Consider the following 14,240-nt stretch of genomic DNA (forward strand, 5'->3'; position numbering starts at 1 on the left):
CCCTGGAACGCCCAAGGTCAACAAGGATAGTGGATGGAAAAATGGAACTACAGAGTCATTGGCTGACTAATCCTTAGTGGTTTTTTGTTCCAGATGCTCCACCTTTGCAAGAGTTTGAAAGACAAAAAATTCAGCAAAACAGGGGTTTAAGCACTGTGAATGTTCAGCAGGAAATTTGAAGCACACGTCTCCTTGCTCTCCGTCCTGAGAGAGGAGAGACGTATTGCTCTACTTAAGGGAGTTCCACTCCCCAACCCCATCCCATTACACAGCTCCTAACTCAGTATTATCTATGGCTTCTGCTGGGAACAAGTTAAGCAATGCACCCCATTTTGTTCTTGTTGCCACTAAAGCCTCTGTAGAAATTTCCTGTGTTTGAACTTTCTGACAGTAAGAGCTGTTTGACAGGGCAGCTGTCTCCATTGGAGGGAGGTGGGCTCTGTTTCACTGGAGGTTTTCAAACAGAGGTTGGGTGCATTGCAGAGAGGTTGGACTAGATGGCACTCGGAGTCCATTGCAACTCAACAGTTCTGTGATGCTATGACATTTCTGTGTTTTACCCTAAGCAGGTCACCAAACCTTTTCCAGCTGCCCTGCTAATTCTTTCATTTGTCCATTTGCACCACCCTCGTGCCCTGTGTTGCTTCGTGCTAATGTCTCCTTGTGTTCTGGCTCCAATTTCTCTTCTTTTGCCCTTTCCTTTGCAGGATATATTGCAACAATTACCATTGACCTTGTTTCTGAGAGTCTTGCGCAACCCCAGCTATGCTATCATCCACTCCATGCCCATCCGTGTTTTCAAGATGTAAATTGTCTTGAAATGTTGCAATTTTGAGATCAAGTGGCAGATGTGTGTACTTGAGAGAGGGCTAAGCAGCTATGAAATTTAAAAGTATGGGTGAGATATTTTTAGTGCATAAGAACATAAGCCTGCTGGATCAGGCCAGTGGTTTGTGTAATCAAGCCTCCTGTTCTCACAGTGGGCACCCAGAAGCCTGTGGCAGCCCCGCGTCCAGGACATGTGCACAGCAGCCCTCTACTCGACCAGCGATTCTGAGAAACTGGAGGAGGCAGAGCATGCTAATCACCATTGAAGATCCTCTCTCTCTCCATGAATTTGTCTTATCCTCTTTTAAAGCCATCCAAGTTGGTGGCCATCATTGCCTCCTAGGGAACCAAGTTCCATTGTTTGTGCGGTGTGTGAAGAAGGACTTTCTTTTATCTGTCATAAATCTTGCAACATTCATCTCCATGGAATGAGCACGGGTTCGAGTATTATGGAAGAGGGAGAAAAAGCTTTCTCTACCCACTTTATCTGTGCTATGAATATTTTTATAAACCTCTGTCATATCACCTCTTAACTTTTCTCTAAACTAAAAAGTCCCAAATCTTTCATCATAGAGGAGTTGCTGCATTTCCACAGTCATTCTGGTCACCTATTTTTTCTGAACCTTTTCCAACTCTACAATATCCTTTTTTGGATGAGGCAACCAGAACTATACACAGTATTCCAAATAGGGTCCCACCACAGATTTGTATAACATCATTATGATATCGGCAGTTTTATTTTCAATTCCTTTTCTAATGATTCCTCACATGGAATTTGCCTTTTTCACAGCTCTCAAAGTAAGCCATTCACAGTGGGATCAGGTGTTTAACAGGGATGTGTTACCACCCCAATTCTATTTATTATGTACATGGCCATGATCCTACATATTGTTGAAGGGAAACTCCCCACCAGGGTGGAAATCATATATCAAACAGATGGAAAGCTATTTCATCTGAGTAGGCTGAAAGGTTACCATAACTTCCACCATAGAGCTTCAGTATGCTGATGACAACGTAGTGTGTGCACGCTCAGAGGATGACCTCCAAACCATCCTAAATATCTTCACAGAAGCTTATGAAAAGCTTGGCCTACCACTCAATATCTAAAAAAATCAAAGTGCTTAACCCACAAGCACAAATCAACCCCTCTGCAGCGCCACAAATCCAACTTAATGGTGTAACATTGGAAAGTGTTGATCACGTTTCCCACCTCAGCAGTTATATTTCCACAAGGGCCGACCTTGATCCTGAAATCCAGCATCACCTGAGCTCTGTGAGTGCAGCTTTCTCCCGATTGAAGCGCAGAGTGTTAGAGGACTGGGACATTCACAGGGAACTACCAACTTTACTGTACGCTTGTGAAACATGGACCACTTATAAACGCCATCTCCAAATCCTCAAAAGATTCCATCAACGGTGTCTCTGAAAATTTTTACACATCTCTTGGGAAGACAAACTAATGTCAGTGTACTGGAAGAAGCAAAGATCATCATTGTCAAAGTAATGCTTGGGACAACCATGCGCTCATTGGAATGCCAGGAGCAAAAGGAAGAAGCTTTCACTTTAGGCACCACTGTAGAACAAGTTCTCTCCTAGACAATGCCTTCTCTTGTTTTAGACACCAGGGGAACTTGGATCAGGGTCTCTGAGGAGGAATTTAACATATGAGTTTGAAACGTATGCCAGGAAGCAGACTATCAGACACCCTTGACCAAATGTAAGCACAAGACCTTTGAACTGCGCCTGGAAGCTAACTGGGACCTAATGGAGTTCAGAACTGGTCTCACTTGTTCCCGTGGACTGATCTCTCATTGCTGTCTGATAGTTGCCAGTTGTAGTTCCTGAAAATATTTCAGAAGGCAGAGTCCTCCTCCAGCACATTGCAGGTATCTCTCTTAATGGCCTCTACATAGATGGTCCTAAACACACCACAATCTCCACTGACTTTCATTCTGAGGAAACTGAAACCTGGGTAAAGGGCTTGAGCTCCCCAGAGTCTCTCACTGCTCAGAGATTGGGGTGGTGTGTAATTCTATGTATTAACTTTTGCTGCAGCCAGTTCTAGTGAATGCCACCTGAAACATTTTTTATGCGGGGTAGACACAGGTAAACCAGTCGGGTGGTCAGAAGTTTTGTCTGATCAGAATTGTGTGTCTTGTGGAATCGGCAACAAAATTAAAACATTCTGCAAGGCTTTCAATACGCATAATGGTAAAAGTGAAAGATTTCACAGTACATGAAGTGCTATAGCCTTTTGTGGAGTGTCAGGATGCGGGAAGTATCCGACTGCATGCACACAGCCAGCAAGGACTGACCTTTCTGAAGGCTTAATTCTTGATCTGTTTCTCAAATCACCACCACTCTTTGTAGTTCTTTTTCAAAGATTAGCTACAGAATGAGTTTTTCCAACAAGTATTCTGGTCTCCATGGAGCTGATGTCCTCCCTCTCTCAATCTGAATTAGATGAATACAGTATAGCCTATATTCTTGCATTAGTGTTAACAAGGTTCAACTCCCTGTAGTGCTGTAACTATTTCTGTTGCTTTGTGCAGAGGTGTTGGAAGAAAAGAGAAACGCTGGAGCCATCCTTGTGGTCACAAATTACTCTTTCCTTCCTGGACTTTCGGAGCCACAGGAGGAAGTTGGAAGCTTGCTTTCTGTTCTCAGAGCCCAAGTCAAGGTTGCTTTTGTGGTCCAAAGCCAACACAACTTGATGGGTGTGAGAAACTTGACTAATCACATAAGGTTGGAACTTTGGGTAAAGAGGTCACTTTTGGAGTTGCCCATGAAAACATCTGAATAATGGTAATGATGAACAATAAGTCAGTGAGCTTGGTGAAATGGGGGAGGCCACAGAAACCCTTACAGCTGTGTCCCAAGATTATTGTCAGGGACTGGCAGGACGCTGATGAGTGTGCACTGGAGAAAGGGGGGTGAGTCTTAATTCAGGAGAGGGGGCGAGTGATTCGTGGGGAACTGTACCAGCCAGGAGGCTAGAGTCAGACACAGGGGAAGTTTCATACCTGGAAGGTGGAGCACAGGATGGGGCAGAAAAAGAGGAGGAAGAGACAGGTCAAGCTAGTGAAGGGACTGAGTACTTCTCCAGCTTCTTCTGCCCCACTGTCTCCCAGAATCAGGAGGGGGCTGAAGAGGGAAGATCAGAGGAAGCTTCCATGCAGGCTCAGTTTCCGGCTGCATGTGTGCAGGCCTTAGGGGTAGGGTACATAAACAAGTGAAGACCCCCAGTTCCTGCAGCTGTTCCATAGACCCCGGACCTGGGAATAGCTGCCTAGACGTTAGACAGGTCTGTGAGGCTATTTAGAGTCATTGAAGTGACTGCGTCTGCTTTGACAATAAAGAGTTAGGTATCTGCCATGTGCATTCCTTTGGCTGTGGAGGACCCTTGACAATTACATTGTCATTGTCCTACATGCAGATGAGTACAGCCTTAGCCACTGGGAAACTGCCCCTCTGTCAATCTAGAAGAAATAACTGTGCAAGGTAGGCCATCATCTCATACCAATATTGCCGGTTAATATTTTCGTGTCACTGTATGGGGGATTGAGACAGGGTGAGTTGAGGTTCCCATGGCAGGTTCAGGACAAGAGTGAGTCTGCCCAGAGAAATCATTGGACTTTGTTTTAAGCCCAATTCATACATGCAGCCATCCTGGGAGGAGGATATAATATGAAAAGGGATCTCATGTCTGATTCTCAGACTGTGGTGTGAGCTTGACCCCCTCCTTCTGAGCTCAGTGCAGGAGCAGAGTCAGTCCATGTGGTGAGTACGCTTCAAGACTCACGCTGTTACTCTAAACATATGTCTTCCCCTACGAGTGGACACACCCAATGGAACCCAAATTCAACATCTATATGCCACTTTTTCTTCAGCAGTAAGAGTTCCCAGAAGCTCACAACAATAAAATAAAAAAACATATATAAATAACACTTTCACCAGTATACGCTAGCATAATATGTTTTGGAAAGCTGCTTCTGAACAGCAACTCTGAGCGTGTCTTCGGTTGGAGAGAGGCATGTCTCTTACAGTTCCAATATTTGACCTTTATGTGAAGTGTGATGATTCCAGGCCTGGTCTCCAAAACGTGACCTGTGTGGGCGATCATCCTCCTAAAGAGTCTAAACCCGCTTTGCACAGATCCTTTTGCGACAGGAGTTTGTAGGGTTAAGCCTCTCCCCAGCCTCCCAGAAGGTGCACTGTCAGGTACTCAGGTGTTAACTTGGGAGGCTTCTAGGCCAGTCAGTCAGTCACGGAGGAGCCAGATCAGCTGCTGTTCTGGGGTAGAGATTACAGAGCTTAATGATGAGCTACTCTAAGCTGCAGCTGATGCCAGACCCTTCCCCCTTTACACCTAATTAGCCTCATTAATGAGCTCTTCTGCTCTCTGCAGAGAGGGCGTCCTCCTGGAATAGCAGGCAAAAATACCTCTCCCAGGTAGATGTTCCGAAACCCTTAATTATGGTCTGCATCTGACTCTTGAAGAGGAGATGGATGGATGAGGGTGCTTTAACCGGAATTGTGCTTGTTTACAATGACCGTTACGCAAGACGGTTAACTCTTAACATGCATCAGGTTGCTTTTAAATAAATTATGGCATTAACCCACAAAACAAAATAAGACCTTCAGAGATTATGCTACTTAAAAAAGAAGAAGAAGTGGATAGGAAAGGAGGGAGGATTTCTGACCTACTTAGAAGTGAAGTGTGTGCAAATATTTATTTATTTTTTAAAGCGCTTAATTGAGTCCTTGATGCCATGCTGTATTGGATTGCTTGCTATAGATTACCCAGCAAGATTTGATTTATTTATTAAAATTTGCAACTGGCAGTTGTAATGATAAAACATCCTTTAGATTTCCAGCCCCTGAAAGAAAGATGAACCTGGACAGCGCAGCGTTCACACCAAACACTGGATCTGTGGTGGTTCAAGGTGACCTGATCCTGTGAAGGAGGACTTTAGATGAGAGCTCAGTCTTCCTGAAAAGACTTGCTAGCAGTCAGAGGAAAATACCAAGTATCAAACTCAGTTTATTACTGGGTTTGTTGTTGTTGTTCAAAAAGAATCTATGATGACTGAATGCGACACAGTCCAAGACAAAGCAAGTTCTATTTGTGTACTTCTAACTTACCTAGCATTACGGGTCGGTGACAACACTTGACAAGCAAAAGATATTTGAGAGTTATGAGAACTGGGTACCTCTGAAATATTTGTAAAACCATTCCTGTTTTTCTGAGTTAATTCCTTGCAATTTAACCCAGGTCAAGTTTTTTAAAAATGTTTTTACAGCTTGTTTTATGAAGGATGCTGGGTTTTTGGCACACCACCAGGAAAAGGGAATTCCATTGCTGTGGGCTATTGAAGAGAGAGAGAGAGAGAGAGAGAGAGAGTGTGTGTGTGTGTGTGTGTGTGTGTGTTCTACCAACTTGGCACATGCATGGTGTGAGGAGGGCAAGTACTACTGCAAGCATGACCAAAAGATACACAAACCAGCCAGATTAGCAGGTGCTGAAGGAACGCAGCAGAGGAGCTGTGCTTGGTGTTTTCCACTCTGGAAATTCCACTTGTTCTGCAGCTCTTTTGTAGTAGCAGCTTTGACACAGGCACTAACATTAAAGGTGTGTGTGATTCCTGGGCAGGTTGATTTTACAGGATGGAAATTATCCTTGTGCACCTCCAGGTTTGGAGGGGGCTGCCTCTGTGCCTTTTGGCCATCTGACTGGCTGCCCATCTGCTCTCTGTCAGAATGCATTAGGAGTGTGCTTGGACTCATGCCCCAGACTTTCCGTGCGGGGTTGGTCATGTGCTTGTCTCCACGACAACTCAAGGAGATGTGTAAACTGCCATGCTCTGAGCCAGATGCTTCTCTGTCCATGTGATCTAATTAAATAGTAGCTTCCCCCCTCCCTCCCCCTCCCCCTCCCCTGTCTTGATGAAACTCATTGATGTTGCCCTGTTTCCCTGGCTGAGGTGTGAAAGGAAGCTGTAACAGGGATAGAAGGGATCACTGGGCTCCGTATTAACACCCTTGCAGATATGCATCACTTCCATTCTGTGCTGGTCCCTTTTACAAACTTGGAGTTCCAAGTCCACAGTGCAAAACTTGGGGTGGGGTGGAGGTGGGATAAGTCAGAAGCACCCACCAAGTGGAGTCCGTCTGGAATTAAGTTGGTGCTCTTTGCCTCATTTGCAGAAGCCGGGGACAGTTTGCCAACAGTAAAACACCCACCCACAATAAATGTGCTGCTACATTAGTGCAACAGTGTGTGCGCGCCAGGAGAAGGGAAGCCCTCAGTCACTTGGGAGACCCTGGAAGCAGTGACTCACTCCAGGGGCGGGAATTGGGGGACATGCAACATGCGCTTCTCCCCTTTGGCCTTCGGTTCTAACCCAAGGCTATTGTTCTCACCCTGAACACCTCCCTCGTCGTCTTGGAATGGCAATGGTGCCCACCTGAGAGGTCTCAGACCTGAGTTCCAGTGAGTTCCAGCTGAAACAAGCCCTGGTTCTTATGGGAATTTTGTTGCCCCCCACCCCACCCTCACCCTGCTTGGTGGTGGAGGTTTTCAAAGGCTCCGGTCCAATGTGGTTCCGTGTCACAATAACCCATTCTCTGATCTTTCTTTTGTTCCAGCTGTTATGGTTTGGGGGTTGCTCAACCATTTACTCTCGCCCACCACTCCCCCCCCCCCCTGCACCAGAGTGAGAATCCCTGCCATACAAGGGATGCTGTACTTTTGACACTAGTCCAGTGACCTCAGCTGATCTTGTGTGGGGAAGATACGCATCGTAAATATGTTGCATTTCATTGGATAATTAGGTTTCCTTGGAGACCATCACACCACAAGAGCTGAGAAATGTGACCTTTTCGCGACTGCCTTCCATCACCACCTTTGATTAACCTTCCTGGAGCTCCCGTCTCTAAACCCTCCCTCTTCCCCAACCCATCTTCCCCGACGTGGCTGCAAATCGTGTTGTATAGTCAATTAGCAGGTGGAATTTTCATGTCTGAACATGGTTGCTGCATCCAAATACCAGGGCTAAGGGAAAGCTGAAGACAGGCCGGCATGCATTGTGTTTCCCTGGTAGGGAAGGAGCATCCGTGCTTCCAAGGGAGGAGTCTAGCTTGCTGGCCACAGGACACTTGCTTTGCGTGCAGAAGGTCCCAGATTCAGTTGCTGGCATCTCCAGTTGAAAATATTACATTAGCAGGCGATAGATTTAGAATTTCACAATCAAGCCAGCTAGTTCCTCCCTCATAGCAGGCCACATTATACCGTGCTGGTTTATTTGTCCATGTGGCACAGCATTGTTCTCTGACAGGGAGCCTCTCTCCATAATCTCAGGCAATGAAAGATACTTCCAAAGAGCTGTTCAGCACTGAGAAAAAGTACCAGTAAAAAAGAGTGGAATCACTCATCAATCAGAAACGCTGTGGGCTCAACAGGATGCCATCTTGCCCTGACAAAGTGTGGTTGTTTTGGGTCTCCCTTGGTACCCCCTCTGTTTGTTGTAAATAGGAAAGGGAGCATAGTTGTCCTCAGCCATAATTTAGGATCTAAAACATTAAATAAAATACTCGCTTTTTTAAAAAGTCAAGACATAGAGGAATATAGAGCCTGTTGGGTCTAATTAAGTGTGGGGGCCATTATTCTTGATGGGCTGCTCCTCTAGCCTCCAGGACTCATGGCTCTTTGCATAACCGAAATCCTCCAAGTTAAAACTCCTCTGCAGTTTCACTTTCTTCCTCTTTAATAGAGTTTATATGCAAAATTTATAATCCAGTGTGATATAAGCAGGCACAGCACCATAAATCGCTGCAATCACCATTCCTGGTCTTTATACCCTGTAGTGTCCTTAACTGTCACATACACCTTTCCTGCACACACGTAAAAGTTCCATTGTGGCTTTAGTATACCTCAAGGTGCTTTATGAGCATGGAACATTTAGAAATGTTTGTAGAATTCAGCCCTGGAATAGGCAGCAAGGGGAATATTAGCTACAGTAGCGCATGTGCTATCGCAAAAAAGTGGTGCAGGAAATGGTCGCCTATGCAAATTGCCATGCAAATCAGGTTATTTTTCACCAGATACAAAGCAGTAGGTGGCTTTTTCTGCTATCCCATTCATGAGGGGTGATGAATGGAGGCTCTTTTATGTTTTGACCCACAGATGGTGCAAATTGAATAACGGTGGACTTGGCCACAGCGGTAAGGCCAGTCCTTGCTTCCTGGTGCAACCTCCTGTCCTCTGTATCTTTATTCCCCATCCTGCGTGTGGTGTCTGGAGCAGTTTAGCTGGAGAAACCATCTCCAATGTGTGCCTGCTGGTGTTCAGCTCCTAGAATTCCTGCTTGCATTTTTGGCAGTGCAGTTTAGGAATGTGGGCCAAGTGGAAGGTGATAGCAAACTCCCTCTGGGCAGAGGAGGATCAATAGAGATAACAGAGCAGGAAACTCACAGTTCAGTCCCCGTGGTATGGTCCAGGAGAGGCAGGAAACAGCTAGAAGAAGGCAGTGTTAGAAACAGAGATACGAAAGCTAAATGGCACCTTAAAACTAGGTTGTGGGCGCAACAACAGAATGTCTAGGTACACCTTTTTATAACAAGAATACAAAGCTGAAAATGAATGAACTGCAGCTACAATATTATGTTCATTTTTTCACAACCTAAGGCCCGGGGGCCGGATGCGACCCAATCGCCTTCTCAATCCAGTCCGCGGATGGTCTGGGAATCAGCGTGTTTTTACATGAGTAGAATGTGTCCTTTTATTTAAAATGTATCTCTGGGTTATTTGTGGGGCATAGGAATTTGTTATTTGTTTATTTTTTCAAAATATAGTCCAGCCTACCACATGGTCTGAGGGATGGTGGACCGGCCCACAGCTAAAAAACCCCCCTAATATTCTTGAGAGGGTCTCTTCTCCAGTCTTCAGAGAGTAGCTGGAAGTGGGGAGGTAGAAAAAGGTCCTCCTCTCCTTCCACTCTGCAGTTTTAATCTGAAATCTTAGGTGCAGTACTGCGCCCATTGCTCAGAAATTGCTTGTGCTAATGAAATTCCCTGTCACAAAATGCAGCTGGAACAATGGGAGTTGGGAACACTGGAAGAAGAAATGCAGAAGGATGTGCTGTGTGGGAGAAGTACAATTTTCCACATATGGACATTCCTTATAGGCATGGCTCCCCCCGCAGGCCAAGATCGCCAGGGTCTTCTGTGATGGGGGGGACACCCCTCCTTCCTCCCAGACCTGAGGATTACAGGAATGCAGCTGTAGAGTTGAACCATGAAACCGAGGTGGCAGCAGCCCCTCTGCCTGGAGTGATCTCCCCCCCCCCCACCCGCCCCTGGCTCATGGATGAAAAGCACTGGGTGTACTTTTTCATTAGAGCATGAAAAGACCTCTGCATTGACTTAACATTGACATAATTCTACTGCTCCTTCTTACTGCCACTTTTCAGTTGCCATAAATATATTTACTCGCTTTGCTGCAAATTTGCAGATTTAAGTGTTGCCAGGACATGAAAAGAGATGGGTGCCCCACCCCCAGCAGATACATAATCAACTTCACTATTAATGTAACACAACACAACACAACACAACACAACACACTTCCTTTCCCCCCACCCCAAAGTTGCAAATTGTGTTGCTTTGATGCATTTTAGAGATAAAACTCCATTCTTTATGAAAACACCAAAAAAGTTTTCCAATTCCTTTTGGCCCATTCAGAACACCTGACAAAGGTGTTTGTGGCCCTGTGCTATGTCAAGAACATTGACAGGATCATTGTTGAGTTATCAAGGCCTCATTTGTGCCTTCCTTGGATTTTAATTTTATTTTAATGCCTGGAGTCTGGAGCATGTGGATTCACAAAGAGGGCTTCTGAGAATGAGCTGAAGGCCTTTACTTTGCCTCTGAGCAAGAACGAATAATCCCCTCTATGGTTGATGGGGTGACTTCCAGCTAAGAGCCCCGGGTGTCCCCTGTATTTGGAAATCAAACACGAGACATTAAAAATTGCTTGGCTGACCCACAAGGCACAGGTTTGTGGGGCAGGGGGAGCACAGCCTTCCTCTTCCATTTGCCTGGAGGAAGTAGATGACGATTGGCCAATCTCCCTGGCTTTTGCCCTGGTTAAGGGCCTGCTGTCAGGAGGTGGGCAAGTTGATTGGGGAGGCCTCCTCACTCTGAACCTTGCTCCTCAATGTACTTGTCATGGTGCTTCATGCAGCCCACTGCAACTCACTGGTTGGGCTTGTACTCTTCTGGGAGCATTTGGCCACTTGTAAGTTAACTCCTCCTCTGAACTCCATCTTTCCAGGGGGAGCCCATCACGTTCTGTGAAGAAACATTTGTCTCCCACCGGTCTGCCACCATGCGACAGTTCCTGCAGAACGCAACCCAGCTGCAGCTTTTCAAGCAGGTATTGCAGGTCGTTAAACAAAAGAACAACCCCCATCCCCTGCCTTGCTTTTGTGCGCTGTGATCTATACTGGGCTATGTGCCGTGAAATACAGCTGGCCACTTTGTTTCATAATTAGCTTAATTTATGGGTCAAAATGGGATGTGCTCTACATTAATATCTTTTTCCAGCCCAGCTGACAATCCGTTTACAGGAGCACTGTTTTTGTTTGTTTGTTTGTTTTCCTCTTTTCTGTTCTATAATAGTAAAACCTGACATGCTCTTCTGCCTCTGGCTCTCCATTGCAAGTCCCTTCCAGTTTTATACTGGAGGCCCCACCAACCCAGAAAGCTTGAGCAGTGGATCTCTAGCCTGGTATAATAATATGAGACGCCTTGAAAAAGAGAGCGAGTGTGAGCACCTTGGCAGGGGGTTGTTCTTCAGGGCTTTAGGATGGCCTGTATGATCCCCTCTTGGTGTGCTTTCTTTTTCTTCTCCTGAAGTTTATTGATGGCCGCCTTGATCTTCTCAACTCCGGAGAAGGTTTCAGTGATATCTTTGAGGAAGAGATCAACATGGGCGAATATGCTGGTAAGGAGGAACATTTGCTTGAGTTTGTGGATATCACTTCGAAATGCCGAGCAAGGGAGATGACCCTTCTGTTTGGACCAGAAGTGCCAGGTGGCTTCCTTAGACCTTTAGAAAGATTAGCAAGGGAAGCAAAAGAGGGGTTTCCTCAAGCTGGTCTGTGACTCCACTTTTCAAAACTTCATGCTGTAGACAATTAATTAGGTTCCAGCCTGGCCAAGGTAGTGAGGTTTTAAGTTACATAAAGGCCTGGGGGGCAAAACAAGAAATGAAAAGCAGAAAAAACACCAAGGAATAAATATATTTATAGCCCTTTCTCTATACTGCTGGTGTCTTAGAAGTCAAATAGTGGGGGAAATAACATATAATACCTGCTTGTATTAGCAAACATAGAAACAAATTTTGAAAGCCTGTGAATTAGAGATTCGGTTGAAGTCAGAATGAACTCCCAAGCCTGGTCCTTGGCAGAATCCCCCCCCCCCCCGGTCTCTTAGTGGATTTCAGTTTTGTGGGTCTTGTGGGCTGCCTCGTGTTCCAGTTTTGGTACCTCTTCAAGGCTAGCCCTGTGTGGCTGGGGGCTCTTCGATGTTGGGGTGGCCAGTGCCTTTCCTTCACCTTCCTCTGGAATCAAACCAGGGAACCACGGCCAGCCCACTGACGGGGAAGCTTCAGCCAGGAGTGTTGATGCGGGGAGGGAGACACAAACAACCCTCAGAGCAGCTTTCTATATTTAAACAAGACTCCTTGCTATATTTAGACATGAATAAAAAGCAGCCTCTTTATTGCTCTTTTCTATGAAGACACATTCAGAAGGAGCTGTTATCTCACTAATTGCCCTAGTTTTTATTGGGGGGGGCAAGTGGGGAGCTAACTTAGATGCATTGTCCTTCCGAAGGATGTTGCATCTCCATCATAGCTGCATTATCCTTGGGGGGGGGGGGTCTGCTGATGGCAAAATGAGTGCTGCCAGTTCTCATCTGTCTGCTTGCCTCTTTGTGTCAGGTAGTGACAAGCTGTATCTCCAGTGGCTGTCAACGGTTAGGGTAAGTGTCCCCAGCAGCCCAGGTGCTCCTTATTCTGATCGTTCAGGAATTTCTGAGTCCTATGGTGAGGGTGCTGAGATGTGGGCCAAAGCTAGTTAAGGCTTAAGGATGCTGCTGCACCTTCTCCCAAAGCAGGAACTCTGCTGGTGCTCCGATGCGCATGAACAACGGGTTGCCAAAATCTGTTGGTTTTGCTACAAGGTAGGGAGGCAGGAGGCGGGCACCTTTTTGGTATTTGGAGTACCGCTGTTAACATAATTGATACAGATTAACTGCCATATGATAAATATTTATGAACAGCAGACCCAAAATAGATCCCAGGAGTTGTGGTTAAGTAGTCTCTCCCTCTCCGTATTATACACATTTAAGATAGTAATGGCAAAAGAAATAATTAGCAGAAGCAAGCTCACTGTGTTCCAAGCCCCAAACTTACTCCAAGCAGAGCAGTTTCTGTCAGGTGGGAAATGAGGACCGGGCATCCTTGATCACTCGGGGTTCTGAGACAAATAAAAGAAGCTCTGTGAAAACATCCGACGGGCTCCTCTGACATTCTCTTGGAATGCCAAATAGTGTTCCAAGAGCTGCAGAAAAAGAAGTGCTATGAATTAATAAATTAATCATCATCATCATCATCATCCAGTTCTCAAGGGCACAAATATTTGCAATATGGTTCGCTGGAATAAAGCTCACTGTTAATAGTAAATTAAAAACTAGTATTGGGCAAAGTTAATTACTATTTTTTTAAAAATAGCTGTGCCTGAGTGAGTCTTTGTGGGGGGTGGCCAGGGCTGGCAGGGAGGGTATCCGTCTTTTGTGCACGCTGGATTTTATTTATCAAAATAATACATTATGCAGCAAAAGCCAACGTGAGCTGCAAAATAAATAAAACACTAACTGGACTACTAGATTATTCTGTCTGACATATCAGAGCCTCGTGTGTCTTTCCTGGTTGTGCCTCCTGTACGTGCAGTTCGGCCCTTCTGGAAGGAGATGGATTTCTCCTGTCCCCCGTTCCGGCCTCATTTCCCTCTCAACGGTAGAAGAACGGTGGGCATAAGCAGTTTCAGACTGATGTGGGAGAAGGCACTTCACACTCAAGATACCAGATATTTTCATGTGGTGAAATAGATACACAAATAGGTTTTACAAATGGAGACTGACCCCCTCCTTCCCCTGCTACAGTGATCTTTGAGAACTCAGACATTCTTCCATGTTTAACACCATATTTGTTTGGTGCTATAGCCTCCTATATGACAAAAATGAAGTATGAACTCAATGAACTTAGAAACACGTATCTGGCTATTCAAGAAAACGTTGAAGTGTTTGCCCTGCTTCCTCCTTTAAGAAATTAAATAACCGGATGTTAAGAG

General features: G+C 45.5%; 1 protein-coding gene across 4 annotated transcripts in view; it reads left to right on the plus strand.

The window, feature by feature from the left end:
* DENND1A (DENN domain containing 1A) overlaps positions 1 to 14,240 on the plus strand; it is a 266,540-nt gene that overhangs the window by 205,628 nt on the left and 46,672 nt on the right. For all 4 annotated transcript variants that reach the window (XM_083721669.1, XM_083721671.1, XM_083721670.1 and 1 more), the window contains exons 14-16: positions 11,159 to 11,260; positions 11,743 to 11,830; positions 12,830 to 12,870. In XM_083721669.1, coding sequence (XP_083577795.1) covers positions 11,159 to 11,260; positions 11,743 to 11,830; positions 12,830 to 12,870 — 231 coding nt within the window. The remainder of the gene's footprint in view (positions 1 to 11,158; positions 11,261 to 11,742; positions 11,831 to 12,829; positions 12,871 to 14,240) is intronic.

This window comes from Podarcis gaigeae (assembly GCF_964106915.1).
Source record: "Podarcis gaigeae genome assembly, chromosome: Z".
Lineage (NCBI taxonomy): Eukaryota > Metazoa > Chordata > Lepidosauria > Squamata > Lacertidae > Podarcis > Podarcis gaigeae.